The following is a 13,955-nucleotide window of genomic DNA, read 5'->3' as shown; positions in this document are numbered from 1 at the left end:
CTGAAAAATATGGAAAACTTGAAAGGGTCTCAAAATGGAAAGCTCAGTGGCATATACTGTATATCAACTTTATAAACAAAATATACTTTTCAACATAACTGAAATTATAACATAAAATACAAATACGTAAAGAACTATTGTACTAGTAGTTATACCAGTTGTTCCCAGTGCTAATATTAGAACAACTCTAAACAACTGAGAGTACATCTCAATATACTGTTAAATCAATTTAAATGATTTAGTTATGCATCTGCGAACATGTACACCTGGACAATGCGAATAACCAACAGAGTGATCAATTAAATGCAATGATAAAAGGGACAGAAAGCAGAAATCCTCAGTCACCACCACCATCACCGCTGCCGTCAGCCTGATCCTCCATGATCTCTAAAGCTCTTGTTGTTCTGAAATCCTTGATTACGCCTCGAGTGAGACGATTGCTCGCTGTCTGGGCTTTCCTCATACATCTTAATACAGCATTCATCTCCTTGGCCAGACTTAGCAGCCTTTTCCCTGATCCAGTGGGACAAGCCTGGGGGCTTACGTGTTCCTCACAGTTATTCCCCAGCAAAGCCATAACTACACGCCTATGCGTCCTCTTCACGGGGTGCTGAGAGGATGTTGCACCACCTCAGGTCAAATATGAATTGAATTTCTTAGTTTCTTCTAGAGTTACTTACATGTGACGCACCAGTAGTATGCTACCACAGAGTGGAGAGCCAGCCAAGGCTTAACTCAGGGCGTCACGCTAGCCCAAATTCTAAATCTGGTTTTGCAGCTCAGTAATCTTCCACTTACAGGGTAAATACTGTATATTTATTTCAAGTTTTTCATGGCAATTATTTGTGCTGCTATGGTTATTGAAAATGAAATTTAGTTATTCACTGCTGCCACTTTTCTTGGAAAAGAGCTCAATCTTGTCTGCTTCACACAAAAGTGGTTTAAGGGGCATCATTTCGCATTGAATGACTTGGCCTATTTCCACGATGCAAATTCATTTGGAGAACACAGACGACAAAGCAGAGAAAAAGCAGATGAGAAGAACCTGCCAACATGGTAATAGCTGGATTTTTCAAACCCAATGCACAGAAAGCAGCATGCGTACGCATGAGACTGTGCTCACATCACATAGCAGTGTCTGCTCCATTGCTGAAAAAATCTCAGACTGAGTAGTATTAACCCATTTTACCAAAAAAGGTGTGTGTGTGGGGGGGGGGGGGGGGGGGTTAACAGCCAAGTGTATGATTGTCATGCCTACATGCACTATCCACCACCTCGTTTAAAAAAAAAAATAGGAATCTTGACCTGGATATTTCAAATGGAATTCAGTGTTTTGCTAACTATAACCTGTGGTTGTGATGGTAGAAATCAGCTCACTTCCATAAGATTCACGCAGCTCTCCTTTAGCAGTATTAAATAGGTTATGCTATCACAACCGGAATGAGGGATGGCTTCTTACTTTATCTGGTATTAGCCAACTATCTTGCAAAGCAAACCATGTCTATGCCTATGCCTTAACCATGGTTTCTCAAATTCAATTAAGCATGTATAAGTAATTGTATTTCCTTTTCACACGTTTGAAAAAGGGATTGAAGCTCTAGGCTACTAACCACTTCAGCAACACACCGTTAATTAACCTCCTCCTGCATCGATGCTCAACACTGTGCTGTGTACGTTCGTACTGTTGCGAACTGATTTCACCCTGCAATTTTTGGAAGAAACCAATACTATAAGATAAGGGGGTGTGAAAAGAGATGGAATATAAAATAATCAGGACTACATATTATAAAACTAATAGTAATAAAATAAAATAATAATATAAAAAATCCAGACATAAAAAATGCTTAAATAGAATACTCTGAAGACGCCGCTTTTATTTGAAGTGACCTAATGTACAATATACTCGACAAATTAATGAATTAATTAATTAATTAATTAAGGGTTGTAATGAAATATAATTCTAAAGATGTAACATGAACTGATCATTTGATACAATATTGTTCATTGCATTCTACACAAGGCCACTTAAAATAGAATATGGCTAAATAATTAGGGCATTAAAATCAAAGTTGAAACATTTCACACTGACTACCTCAGATTGGCAGCTGAAAAAACTGAAAAATATTCAGTTATAAGCATGTTTCTGATGAGAAAATCTGACCCAAACAGATGTCCAATTAAAATATACATCTACAGAAACACTAGCGACATCTAGTGGAATATTGTGTAGTGCACAGCAGCCAGAGCCCCAATAAACTAAAGGGACTTCACTGATCAGCAGTAACGTGTCACTTTGACCATTACTCTGAAATGGGAACATGTCAAATTGGAGCTTTTGGAGTATGGTTGTGTTCATGGTGTGTCCCTCTGGCCAGGGGATTCTACATTGGATAGATTATTGAGTTCAATAAACTTGTTTCAACCCCCCGACCCAGATCTGTAACATGGATTTAGATTGTGCCCTTTGGTTTTGATTTTCTCTGTGTAGACGTATTCCTGTTCCAGCGGTTCATTTGTCATATTTTAATGGGGCTGAACATGCAATACTTGTGTTCAGGTTAAGTCTTGGGTCAGTGTTAGGATGAGTCATAGACTGATGAAGTAGGAGAAATATAGGTCAAGTATACTTCTTTACAACAGTCAAACAACAATTTTTTTATACATTTTGGGGTGATGAGGAAGGGAGGAAGAGAGAGAGAGAGGGGAGAGAGAGGGAGAGTGAGAGAGAAAACTATTGTTAATGACAAATATTTACATCGGGAACAAATGTGCCCCAACGTAAACTCAGCTGTAAGCTTTGTTTCCGCTTTTCTCAACCAATCAATACATGTTTGCAGAGAGATCAATATTATTGATGGGGAACAATATTATTCATGGTTATTATAACTGGCCTAAATCAAGTAATTGTGGAAATGATCGTTCATAATTCCTGCATTGAGAGCGCTAAACAGCCTAGCTTGCATTCTGTAGAGACAGATCTTGTCTGACTTTTGGCTTAAAGTTTAATTGTGTGTGGAGTTGATTAAATCAGGGTGTACGACGCCGGGGTGACACCGGGGTGTCAGGGTGACACTGGAGATCTCTGTTGGTCTCAACCATCCTGCCCTTCAAAATTCCTGTGCATGTCCCTGATCCTAATCTATTCTCACTCAGCCTCTCTCACACTCTCTCTAACCAAATGTCTTTCTCTTTGCCTTTCGTTCTATTGCACTCTCTCTCTCTCTCTCTCTCTCTCTCTCTCACTGTCTCCACACTACCATGCCTCAGTAGCAGTCTAAACCATGGCCCAGTGTTTGGCTCGGACAGCTTTAAAATGAACTCACATCAATGCCACGGTAAACTGAGTTTACGGGTCACTCTGTCCACTGAAACCATTCAGACACTTCAACAAACAAACAAGTGAAATCCTGTAGATTACCTACAAGAACATCGTCCCAGAAAGCAGGGCCGTGCACAGCTGCCCGTCTGCCCACCTCGACTCAAGCTGCCCCTCCGAGAAAAATAAAAAGTTTTAAAATAGTATAACGGCTGCAGAATTTCATGTAGGCCTAGATACAAAAAATCACCACCCGAAACATTTCATAAAGTAGCCTATGGGGAACGAAAGTGGAAGTGAGTAGGGGGAGGGTAAAGTAGCTACTTTGGGTGCGGTGCTGCACGCGACCGGCACCTGAGAGCCTGCGTTTTTGCCTCGAGAGACAGTCACGGTTGTCTTGTGACTTAATCGATGCACAACCGCTTTGACGTAGTAAGAAAACTTGAGTTTGAAGTTGTAGAAATGAATAACAAACGAACAATCAACATCAAGTTATATGAAATGAATACAAATTTTCATAAATCCAGGCTCAGTTTGCCACGTTTAGCCTAAAGAATCAGGCTGCTAGCTTGCCTACCAGACAACCAGCCCGTTACCACATGCAAAGTTACATGTCTGCTGATGGTGAGTGTAGAGTGCGGTAGAAGCTAGAATGCCTACGGAAAAGAGAAAAATTAGAGAGAAGCAGCTAAAGGAGGCAGCAAAGGGGAGCACATCTTTGCAGAGTTGGTTACAAATAAGCAAACCAGCAGGTGAGACAGAGACATTGCATTGTGATAAAGATGACGATGTGTAGGCTAATTAATTAAAGTGAAACGGGCTCATATTTTCAGACTCATATTTTTAGCATACTAATGGCAATTTATTATAATTACATTACATTTAAAATGAGGAGAAACCACAAGCCTCCAGACCAGAGGTAAATGTGGACCAGGAAACACATAGGACAGGTAGTGCTGATCACCAAATATGAGATGAAAGGACCATGCTAGAAAGTACAGGGATAAAGAGCCACATACTAAATTATTGTAATCTTTAAAAAAGTATAGGCTATTTGAGAGATCCATTCAAAGATATTGCCTGAGCAGAACAAAAATAACATACCACTGCTTCTAGTGGGCCTTATAATAGTAATGATAATGGTAATAACAATAATATATAATTGGACAGATGATGAGCCAAGTACATCAACTGCAGACAAAGACAAAGAGCCAGACCCAGATGAGAACAGAACAGACTTGGAGAACAGGGAGAGGAGAGACGACACCGAAAGTCAGGACAGGATGCCAACAAGGGAGGATATTGAGAGGGGCTTTTTTCAGATCAGAGCAATGGCCTTTCAAAATTCCTATGCACGCCCCTGCCAGAAAGTCCTGTAGATTACCTACAAGAACGGCGTCACAGAAAGTACAGTAGAGTACCTCAGGAACATTATCCCAGAAAGTACTGTAGAGTACCTCAGGAACATCATCCAAGAAAGTACTGTAGATTACCTATAAGAACATCCCAGAAAGTACTGTAGATTACCTATAAGAACATCATCCCAGAAAGGTGCAAATCATTTAACTAAATCAGCAAACAAGACTCTACTGAAACTAACTACATGATTACTACAATTTTCAGTTCCTGATATGTGAAGAATCATCTGTTGTTACAGTCACTGTACAGCTGCTGATGTGTCGAATGTTACTTGTCCTTGCAGTATCTGAAAACATAATGGGTCTCTTTTCCAATTTTGACCATGTAAGGTTTCACCCCACTCTGAGAGAAGATGCCCAGTGCATGCAGGTGAGAACATCCACGAGGGCAGAGGGGAGTGGCAGTGCGGGCATCTGACCTGAGTGCCCAGTGTTGATACCTAGCAGCCATGCCAGGAGAGCATGGCAGCCATCAATGTGTCTCGCGCAGGCTACCAGTCACGTTCCCGGACACCACATCACCACACACACACACCGCACCACCACAGACCACATCCCACTGTACCATGCCACCCTGTGTGTTTGACTCCTGCTCTCTTCCCCCCCCGGGGGATTCTATCACCCACCCAATGCTGAGGCAGACTGACTACTCTTCCTGTCACTGTGGGGGTGTTTGACTCCATGAGTGCTCTGAGCTCATATGTGCTGAGTGTGAGTTCAGAGTGTGTGTTAATGCGAGTGCCATCGGACCTTTTGCTCCTCTGCACTATGCCAGGTACTCGCTGAAGAATGGCTCTGTAACATCAATGCGAAAACAGAACTAGCTCAACACAGTGCACTGGTTTGAATGTAGTTTTTTGGGGGGGTTTGCAACAAGAATTACTCAAGTTGAACTCAACCTGCAAGAGCCACAAGAACCTTTCAGTCTTCTCTCCTCTTTCTAAACACTCACAGGTAAGGTTCTCATTGGCTTCAGTGTGACATTTTCAGCACACATCTCTCTAAGTATTCTGTCTTGGATAAAACCTAGTGGGGGTTTTGCCCAGATTGGTCCTTTGTTTAATCTGCAGATGATATTGCAAACAAAGAAGGCTGTGAACAAACTTTTATTTGTATTTGCTTAGGAAAGCACACTGATATTATAAGCGGATTTTTCTCTTTGGACACTGGAAATGTCAGTAATGGGCAATTTTAGGATCCAAATTAGGAATTATTGTGGATAATCATGAACATTATGTACTGCATGCAGATGCAGTGGAAAATGTCACGCCAACTCTGTCAGTGTGTGGCGTTGTTTGGTGTGCTGATTTGGTTTGGTTTGGTGTGCTTATTTGGTGTTGGTTGGGGTGCTGTAGCGGATATACAGCTTTCCTTTTAGAGACACGGACCCTTAGAGTTAATATAATGGACGATTTATTGTCTGTAAAATAAATTACTTTGTATCTTGTTATCGTGTTGATATAAATGTATGAATGTGAAACACATGGAACCCTAAACTAACATCATGTAGATGATACAACAGCTTTTGGAGTATTAATCGTTTGTGTTAATCATTACTCCGGTTTGTAACGGTTTCATGAGCATCAGCACCAGAAGGAGCTGAAGAGTCTCAGGTTCCTGCTTGTGTGACCTAAGAGAACTGAGGACCCCCTCGAAAACGAGATGCTGCATCTCAAGGGGTTATCCTCCAAACAATAAATTTCAAACTTTGCGTTGCAATGAGATCCGCTCATAATTTCAGATTACATAATTTCTTCCTCCCTCCATATCACATTTTACTCTTTAATCAATCTGACCCGAGGTACGCTACCGCTGGACAGACACGTAATTAGTTTATGGGATTGGGTGTGGTCCAGTCACACACACACACAGAGATTTCGGATTGCACTAATTTACTCATGTACGCAGATTCTCTCTTGCACTCACTCACACACATGCATACACACACACACACATTCACAAACACACACATTCACAAGCACACAAACCAACCCTGCCCCCAGCTCCCCACGCACACGCACACACACATAAACACACATACACATACACAGAGAGAGACAAAGGCTTTTTCCGGGGCTGATCAATACCCTTGTCATTGCTGATTAGGAGATGGTGTGTGCGCTGCTGTGCAGTCAGTGTGAAGGGCGTTGATGTGACTCTACTAATTACGCACACAGGGTGGGAGCCCACAGGAAATCCTTCACCACTGCGTCCCGACTCAAGCCTTATGGAAACATCAGTAGACACAAAGTAATCGTATCATTATGGCAGCCACTGCACACAAGCAGGCGGTCATATAGTGTTTGTCAAAGGTTTCTTCTTCATCCTCTTTTTTTTTTGACTCATTATTGGTCGGCGATATCATATACTTAGACTATCATAGACTTCACCAATCCACATGAAACTTGGTATGGTTGTGGGCCCACATGGCTGATATGGAACAGAAGGTTTACGGTCCCTAGATGTGTGTATCTCCCTTGGTGCTAGAGCCCCCTGAAGTGGGATGGGGTCAAAGCACTTTTTGGGCAATAGCTCGAAAATCATTTCTTCCCAAAATTATGATTTTTTTATGGAAAGCTGGCGCATCACCGTAGCTCATTACTAATTCATATGTGAAGTGGCGCCACCTAGGGAATAATGTTCAAAGCACTTAACTTGCTGATATCTTGTAATGTAAAGGTTCATACTTCCCAAAACTTGACACCCTGCATCACCACCACATTCTTTGGATGCATGCCAAATTTCTTGACATTTTGTCTATAATGAGCGCTGCAACTGACACATTTCAGTATTTTAAGAACCGCTTAAGCTAAAACTTTGCTCCTAAAATTCCATTCAGCTTGCTTAACAAAATGACAGATAACAAATCAATATTCAACAACCAATACACGCCTGTGTGAATGGCCAATCTCAATGAAATGTTATTGGCTCATTCATGATGGCATATAGAGGCTAGTTACCCAATTTCAAACAAATCAGCCTTAAGGTGCCACCACATAAAGCTACAACATGTTTTCCTGTGTTCCTCTCACATGGTTTGATCTTCAAAATTAATTTTGTCTTTAAATCCCTGCGTAACATTTACAAAATTCAAATGGTCCTCTTTCACCCCCCCCCCCCCCCCCCCCCTTGGAGCAGTCAAATCATTCAACCTTTCGTTAACTGGGGCAGTTCGCACATACCGCTTGGACCCCAATGATCGCTGTTTGCGGATATATTCAAGCTTTATTATAGCTTATTATGGAGTATACCCCTGTCATTTTATAAATGTCAATACTTGTCGGCCTATATGAAACATCTACTCTTCATTTAGTATTGTATTCAATTCAATTCTTGCCTTCAACTAGTAATCCTACATTTCACAAAATGTTTTTATGATTTAGCACAAGAATATATGTTATCTCAAACTCATCCTCAAATTCACTAGACAGGTCTCGAAACCACAAAACGTAACTCAGAGGCACTGATTCGCACCCTATTAGTGTTCAGCCACCACATCCATTAACTATAGTTCCGTAGATTTTGACTAAAAAAAACTTTTTGGTCTATTGTTGCCAGTAACAAGAAAATATCTTGTGATTTCACTTCATGTGGCTTCACTTACCAAAAGACTTATGCCTATAGATACGCCTATTCTTGACTGTGTCTAATTTAAATTTAGATTTAGATTGGTCTAAATGTGTGCCTGAACAGAATTTAAAATTGTTATGTCCAAACCTCCACAGATCTTAACATTGAAATGTCAGATGATTCCATATTTATTTGTTGTTGTTTATTTTTTGTTTTTAAGTTATTGTTGATTCATAAGAGTATGAGCTGTAACTGATCACCTCATTTTCAAGTGGTGTCTCTGACACTCATTATTCTTTGTGGTGACAATGTGTGTGTGTGTGTTTGTGAGCGTTCGTTAGAGCACCACCTCCCTGCTAATTACATCCCTCCCAATTATAAATCCGCATTGGGTTTTCCTCTTGTGTGGGCATTGATTCCATTAGGCAGTGGGCCCACGTGCTGCCCCGTGTGAGACCCGTCCCGGTCCAGTCACATGGCCTCCACAGCCCAATCCGGTCCGCCGTGGCTCTATGCCATGGAAACAAAACCCAAAGAAAAAATCAAAGCTTGTGTGCTCGTGATAGCCTCATGTTTGAGTGAATGTCAAAGGAAACACACCTATTGCATCCAATAACTGCACATGTCTAGTCTGCTCTCTATCTGTGACAGTTAGCCTAGCATAGACAAATGTCACTGCCACAATAGATGACTGAAAGAAAGAGTGGGCAGTTCAACATACCCTTTGACTGTAAAAATATGTTGTTGGTCACAGTGTTGATATTTTGCCCTAATTTGATGCTGTACAGAGATTCCTATGGCAGGTAAAATTGTGGTACACAGAATAAACACATGTGGCAAGATGGTGCCATTCCCAGGAGCCCTGAGGAGCAGTCAGAGCCAAGGACATGCACTAAACAACTTTTTCATGAAATGATGATATCAAATGCCAGGAGGTGTTTGTACTAGAGGGGCAAATATTTAGTCTGTAACAGGTATGTTTTTCTGTAGGTCAACTGATGGATCAAGGTGCTAAGATGAAAAAGGTCATGGGTTTTATGACCAGGGAATGCACCCATAGATAAAAGGCATATCTTATAATAACTATGATAAAGTCAATGTTTGTCACCAGCTCTTACTTATTGTACTGTACTTACTACAGTACGGTCCAGTGCAGAAATTCCAGAATATCTAAAAGTCTGGAGAAAGCTATCTATTGTATTGCTCCAATAAGCTGCGGCAAAGCTATCACAATGACCTTTCACCTTTGAACTTTGCTCTTTGGTCTGTTTTAGGATGGATCATGACTGGCATGGAACCAAGAAAAGTGGCCACAGGCACTATGATGATGACGAGGGTGAGTATGATTGTGTGAGAGTAAGAGTGGGTAGATAGGGAGTACATATATATCGGACCAGACAGAGAGAGACAGATGAGGGCAGGTAAGACATTATTCTCTGATATATGGGATTTAAAGGGAGATTATTCTCTGATATATGGGATTTAAAGGGAGATTATTCTTTTATATACAGGATTTAAAGGGAGATTCTTCTTTAAAGGGAGAGATTATTCTCTGATATATGGGATTGAAGAGGAGAGATTATTCTCTGATATATGGGATTTAAAGAGAGATTATTCTCTGATATATGGGATTTAAAGGGAGAGGTTATTTTCTGATGTATGGGATTTAAAGGGAGAGATTATTCTCTGATGTATGGGATTGAAAAGGGAATGATTATTCTCTGATTAATTGGATTTAAGGAGTGGGATACATTTTGTATATGAGGGTTTAAAGGGAGAGATTATTCTCTGATATATGGGATTCAAAGGGAGATTATTCTCTGATATATGGGATTTAAAGGGAGATTACTCTTTGATATATGGGATTTAAAGGGATATTCTCTGATGTGTGGGATTCAAAGGGAGATTATTCTCTAATATATGGGATTTAAGAGGAGAGATTATTCTCTAATATATGGGATTTAAGAGGAGAGATTATTCTCTGATGAATGGGATTCGTTTTGGAGTCATATATTGATGAACAAACCCAGAAGGGCTTTCAGTGTCAATACTCAGACTGGCAGCATGAATATCAGGCGGACATTACAGGGCTAGAAAAGGGGTCATATAGGATTGTGAAACATGTCATGTGTGTGTGTGTCTATGTACGTGTGTGTATGTAAGGCTATGTGTGTTTATGTGTAAATTGCTTCAGCCTAAGGAAACGTGTGTGTGTGAGGGGGAATATGTGTGTGAGGAATATGTGTCATATTCAGTAAACATATCAAGGGAGTCGGACATCATTAATGTCGAGACGTATCGATGAATAGAAGAGCCATCATGTCAATTTTCAGAGTGAAGGTGTAAAAATGAGCTTAGAAAGGTTATAAAGGCATCGTGTAGGATGGATTTAGGTGTGTGTGTGTGTGTGTGTGTGTGTGTGTGTGTGTGTGTGTGTGTGTGTGTGTGTGTGTGTGTGTGTGTGTGCGTGTGTGTGTGCAGTAGGCTATGCCAAATATTCAGCTGATGCTGCAGTCAGTGGTAAAAAACTGGTGTGTACCGGTAAGAGTTTAACTTTAAGTTGTTTTAAAGTAGCTAGAGCTGTTATCTTGTTAGAACCTGAAAAGGGGGCAAAAAGGTCAATGTTTTGATTCCAAAAGACCAGCTGCCTAGAAATTCCTTGAAGTTCTTTGAATGTGAAGCCTTTAAGGCTCCCTCTCTAAGGATGAGCAAAGAATCCTTTTCAAAGAGTATTGATTTCTCTGTGGGTGCTCAACAATCATCTGCTTTACACTTAGTCCATGTGATAAGGGATTTCCTCTGAGTTTCTGTTTGTTCTCTGCCATCAGCTCATTTAGATAGCACCTGACTATGAAAGACATCTGGCCACATGCATTTCAAAGTCAGCCACTACACACTCCCAAAGTCATTTAGCTCAGGCATTTACACAAAGCTTGTACCTACTAGACTTTCTTGTTGGAAGTGTCAGTCTGGTGTGACGCCTAGAAAACAGTAGCACCAAAGTTATACATTTTATAAATGGTCATTTTACATACTATATGCACAGTATTAGGGATGCACCGATACCGATACTGGTATCGGTGCCGATACTTCGTTAAAATACTCGTACTCGTTTTTGAATTGCCGATACCAAGCACCGATACCACTCATCAGTATTTCACTGCATCAAACTGGCCGGGCTATGCTGACACAAAATGTGATTTATTGTCCTACCTGTCCTACCACTCTCTGCCAGACTAGTAAGTAGCTTATTTGCCGTCTTGTGTTTGCTTGATGTTTGACTGTGTTAGGAAAGTTTGTCATAGTGTCAAAGTATTTCAGTATACAGGTTCCGCTAAATTTAGCTGCTAGCATCTCGTTAGCGATTAGCAATTCCGTTGTGCTGCCTTAACGGCGATTTGGGCTCATTTTAAGATAAATGACGACGACAGGAGTAAGGCACAGTGTAAGAGCTGCACTGCTACGGTGTCGAGGGGCGGAAAGGAAAGTACTTTGTTTAACACAAGCAATTTGATTAAACATCTGAAGACACACCATAGTGCTAAGTACACAGAGTTCACTGATGCTAGTGGAGCAAGACCGAAGCAACCAATCTTAACTGACGTCTTGCAAAAGAAAAAAACGCGCACGCACACACAGAGAGATAGAGGGTAGAGAGAAAGACTGTGCCACATAGGTTAAGTGATTGTTTGTGTACTTGAGCAGGAGATTCTTCTGATCCTTTTGTAACTGAAATGTGCTCTTGTGCTAATCCGGTAATAGTTCTGTTCACATTTTGTTAAGCAGACTGTTGTTAACTATGCAGCAAATTGAATTGCCTTTATCTGGTTATATTTGCATTTTGTCTAATGTGATGATATTGTCTTTTTGAAGGCTTTTTTTGTGTGTTAAAACCATAAAGCTCTGTTTATTTTTGGCTTGGGATAGCCTTCTGTTAATTTTGTACTATAGGCTTGACATAATCTGCAGAGGATAAAATAAAATCTGCCTCCAAATTAATTGCACTTTCATGGAGACCAAATCTAAGAAGTATCGGTATCGGTACTCAGTATCGGCAAGTACACAAATAAAAATACTCGTACTCGTATCGGTTTGTAAAAAAAGTGGTATCGGTGCATCCCTACACAGTATACATGCAGTATATACACTATTAAATACACTATTTATGTTGTTACTAGGGTTTGTAAAGGTGGCCAGTTTAAAATCGTCCTAGCTTCATTCAAGACTTAGCATTCTAGCAGTAGAATTTTACAGGCCAGTCTTTTAGAATGTAGAAGGTTCTTACTGCATGGACAACGTGATGATGTGACTCTGTTCCAGCTGGATTGGACCCATGGCTCAGCCTCCCCTCTGCATGCCCTAGTGGGTTAGTTTGTGTGTGTGTGTGGTTGGGGGGTGTTGGGGTGTTGGGGTGTCATAGTCCATGGTCCAGCGCCATACCTGAGCTGTTTCTCCTGAAGCTGAAGTAGGTCAGAAGAGGCCTGGGCAGTAAGGCGCTTTAAGGAGACTGACAGGCTGAAACAATGGGCCAGATTTGCTTTGAAAAACACCTCTGATGTCTGAGCCCCCCCCCATCCCCCTACCCTCTCTTACGACCCCCCCCCCCCCCCCCTTAAGATCAACACACGGCCCATAGGGAAATGATTATACTATCATGGTTTATGTTAGAGATTATTCTATGTGGCTTGATTATGGGGATTTTGTTCTCACTCTCTCACACACAGGCAAAGCTGTTCATATAATAGTATGCCACTGATGCAATGTTCCCCTTCTGTAGTCCCTTTCAGATATGAACTAAACTCTGGGAAATACACAGGCTTGGGGGGCTGGGGTTATATGTGAACACACATGACATGATCAGTCAGACATAATCCTGCCAGCACCCTAGCTTTCATAGATAACAATAAAATATGTAATAAAAATGAATATTCAATGAATGGATAGTGAATGTAATATGTATGTGTACAAATAATGGATATACACACTGGGTTCCTGTTCTTTCACTAGAAGCATTCCCTCCCATTTTCAACTCCATCTTTCAACTCCATCTTTTTTCTGTTGTCTTTCAGACCAACAGTCCATCTATATCGGTGTTCCGGTTCCAAGGGGTTACAGCAGGCGCAAGCGCCGTCGTCATCGTCACCAATCACGCCACGCCGGTGAGGAGGGCCGCAGCGAGCGTAAACACACACGTCACGAGCACCACACCAGGGATGAGCACTACGACCCTGACGAAGGCTCCGAAGGCCCCTCCCATCACCAGTCCCAGCAGTCGCTGGCCGACGTCAACGCCACAAGTGAGTCATCCATACTCACATACACACGTGCGCACTCTCTCTCTCACACACACACACACACACACACACACACACACAAACACACACTCACAAACTTTACATTACAATAGAATCATCAAAGGCTCTTTTTAGAACCTGCTGATCATCTTAATATGAGGAACCATTTACAGGTACATTTTTTATTGCAACTTTTGGATCAGGAATAAGATTACTTATTAATAATAATAATAATAATAATAATAATAATAATAATTAAATAATAAAGACAGTAGATTTGGGTGGATCCCCTTCTCTGCATCTGACTTCACGGTAAAACTGAGCTATTTATTCTTGGCATTCCCACTCTCAACAAAA

At 41.1% G+C, this 13,955-nt stretch overlaps 1 protein-coding gene across 8 annotated transcripts in view; it reads left to right on the top strand.

Moving 5' to 3' along the window:
• The first annotated feature begins 5,307 nt into the window (after positions 1-5,307).
• The window catches only part of slc4a5b (solute carrier family 4 member 5b), a 34,162-nt gene continuing 25,514 nt past the window's right edge, over positions 5,308-13,955 (top strand). For 4 of the 8 annotated variants that reach the window (XR_004164756.2, XM_031577140.2, XM_042709298.1 and 1 more), the window contains exons 1-3: positions 5,309-5,688; positions 9,579-9,640; positions 13,374-13,601. Coding sequence is in view for 7 of the 8 variants with exons in the window: in XM_031577140.2 (XP_031433000.1) it covers positions 9,580-9,640; positions 13,374-13,601 (289 nt within the window). In the remaining variant the exon portion in view is untranslated. Of the gene's footprint in view, positions 5,689-9,578; positions 9,641-13,373; positions 13,602-13,955 lie in introns of all 8 variants that reach the window. The other 4 variants (XM_031577137.2, XM_031577138.2, XM_042709300.1 and 1 more) reach the window with 2 other exon arrangements.

The sequence above is a fragment of the Clupea harengus genome, chromosome 12 (assembly GCF_900700415.2).
Source record: "Clupea harengus chromosome 12, Ch_v2.0.2, whole genome shotgun sequence".
NCBI lineage: Eukaryota > Metazoa > Chordata > Actinopteri > Clupeiformes > Clupeidae > Clupea > Clupea harengus.
Note: the sequence above shows the minus strand (reverse complement) of the source record. Positions and strands in the feature narration are given on the sequence as shown.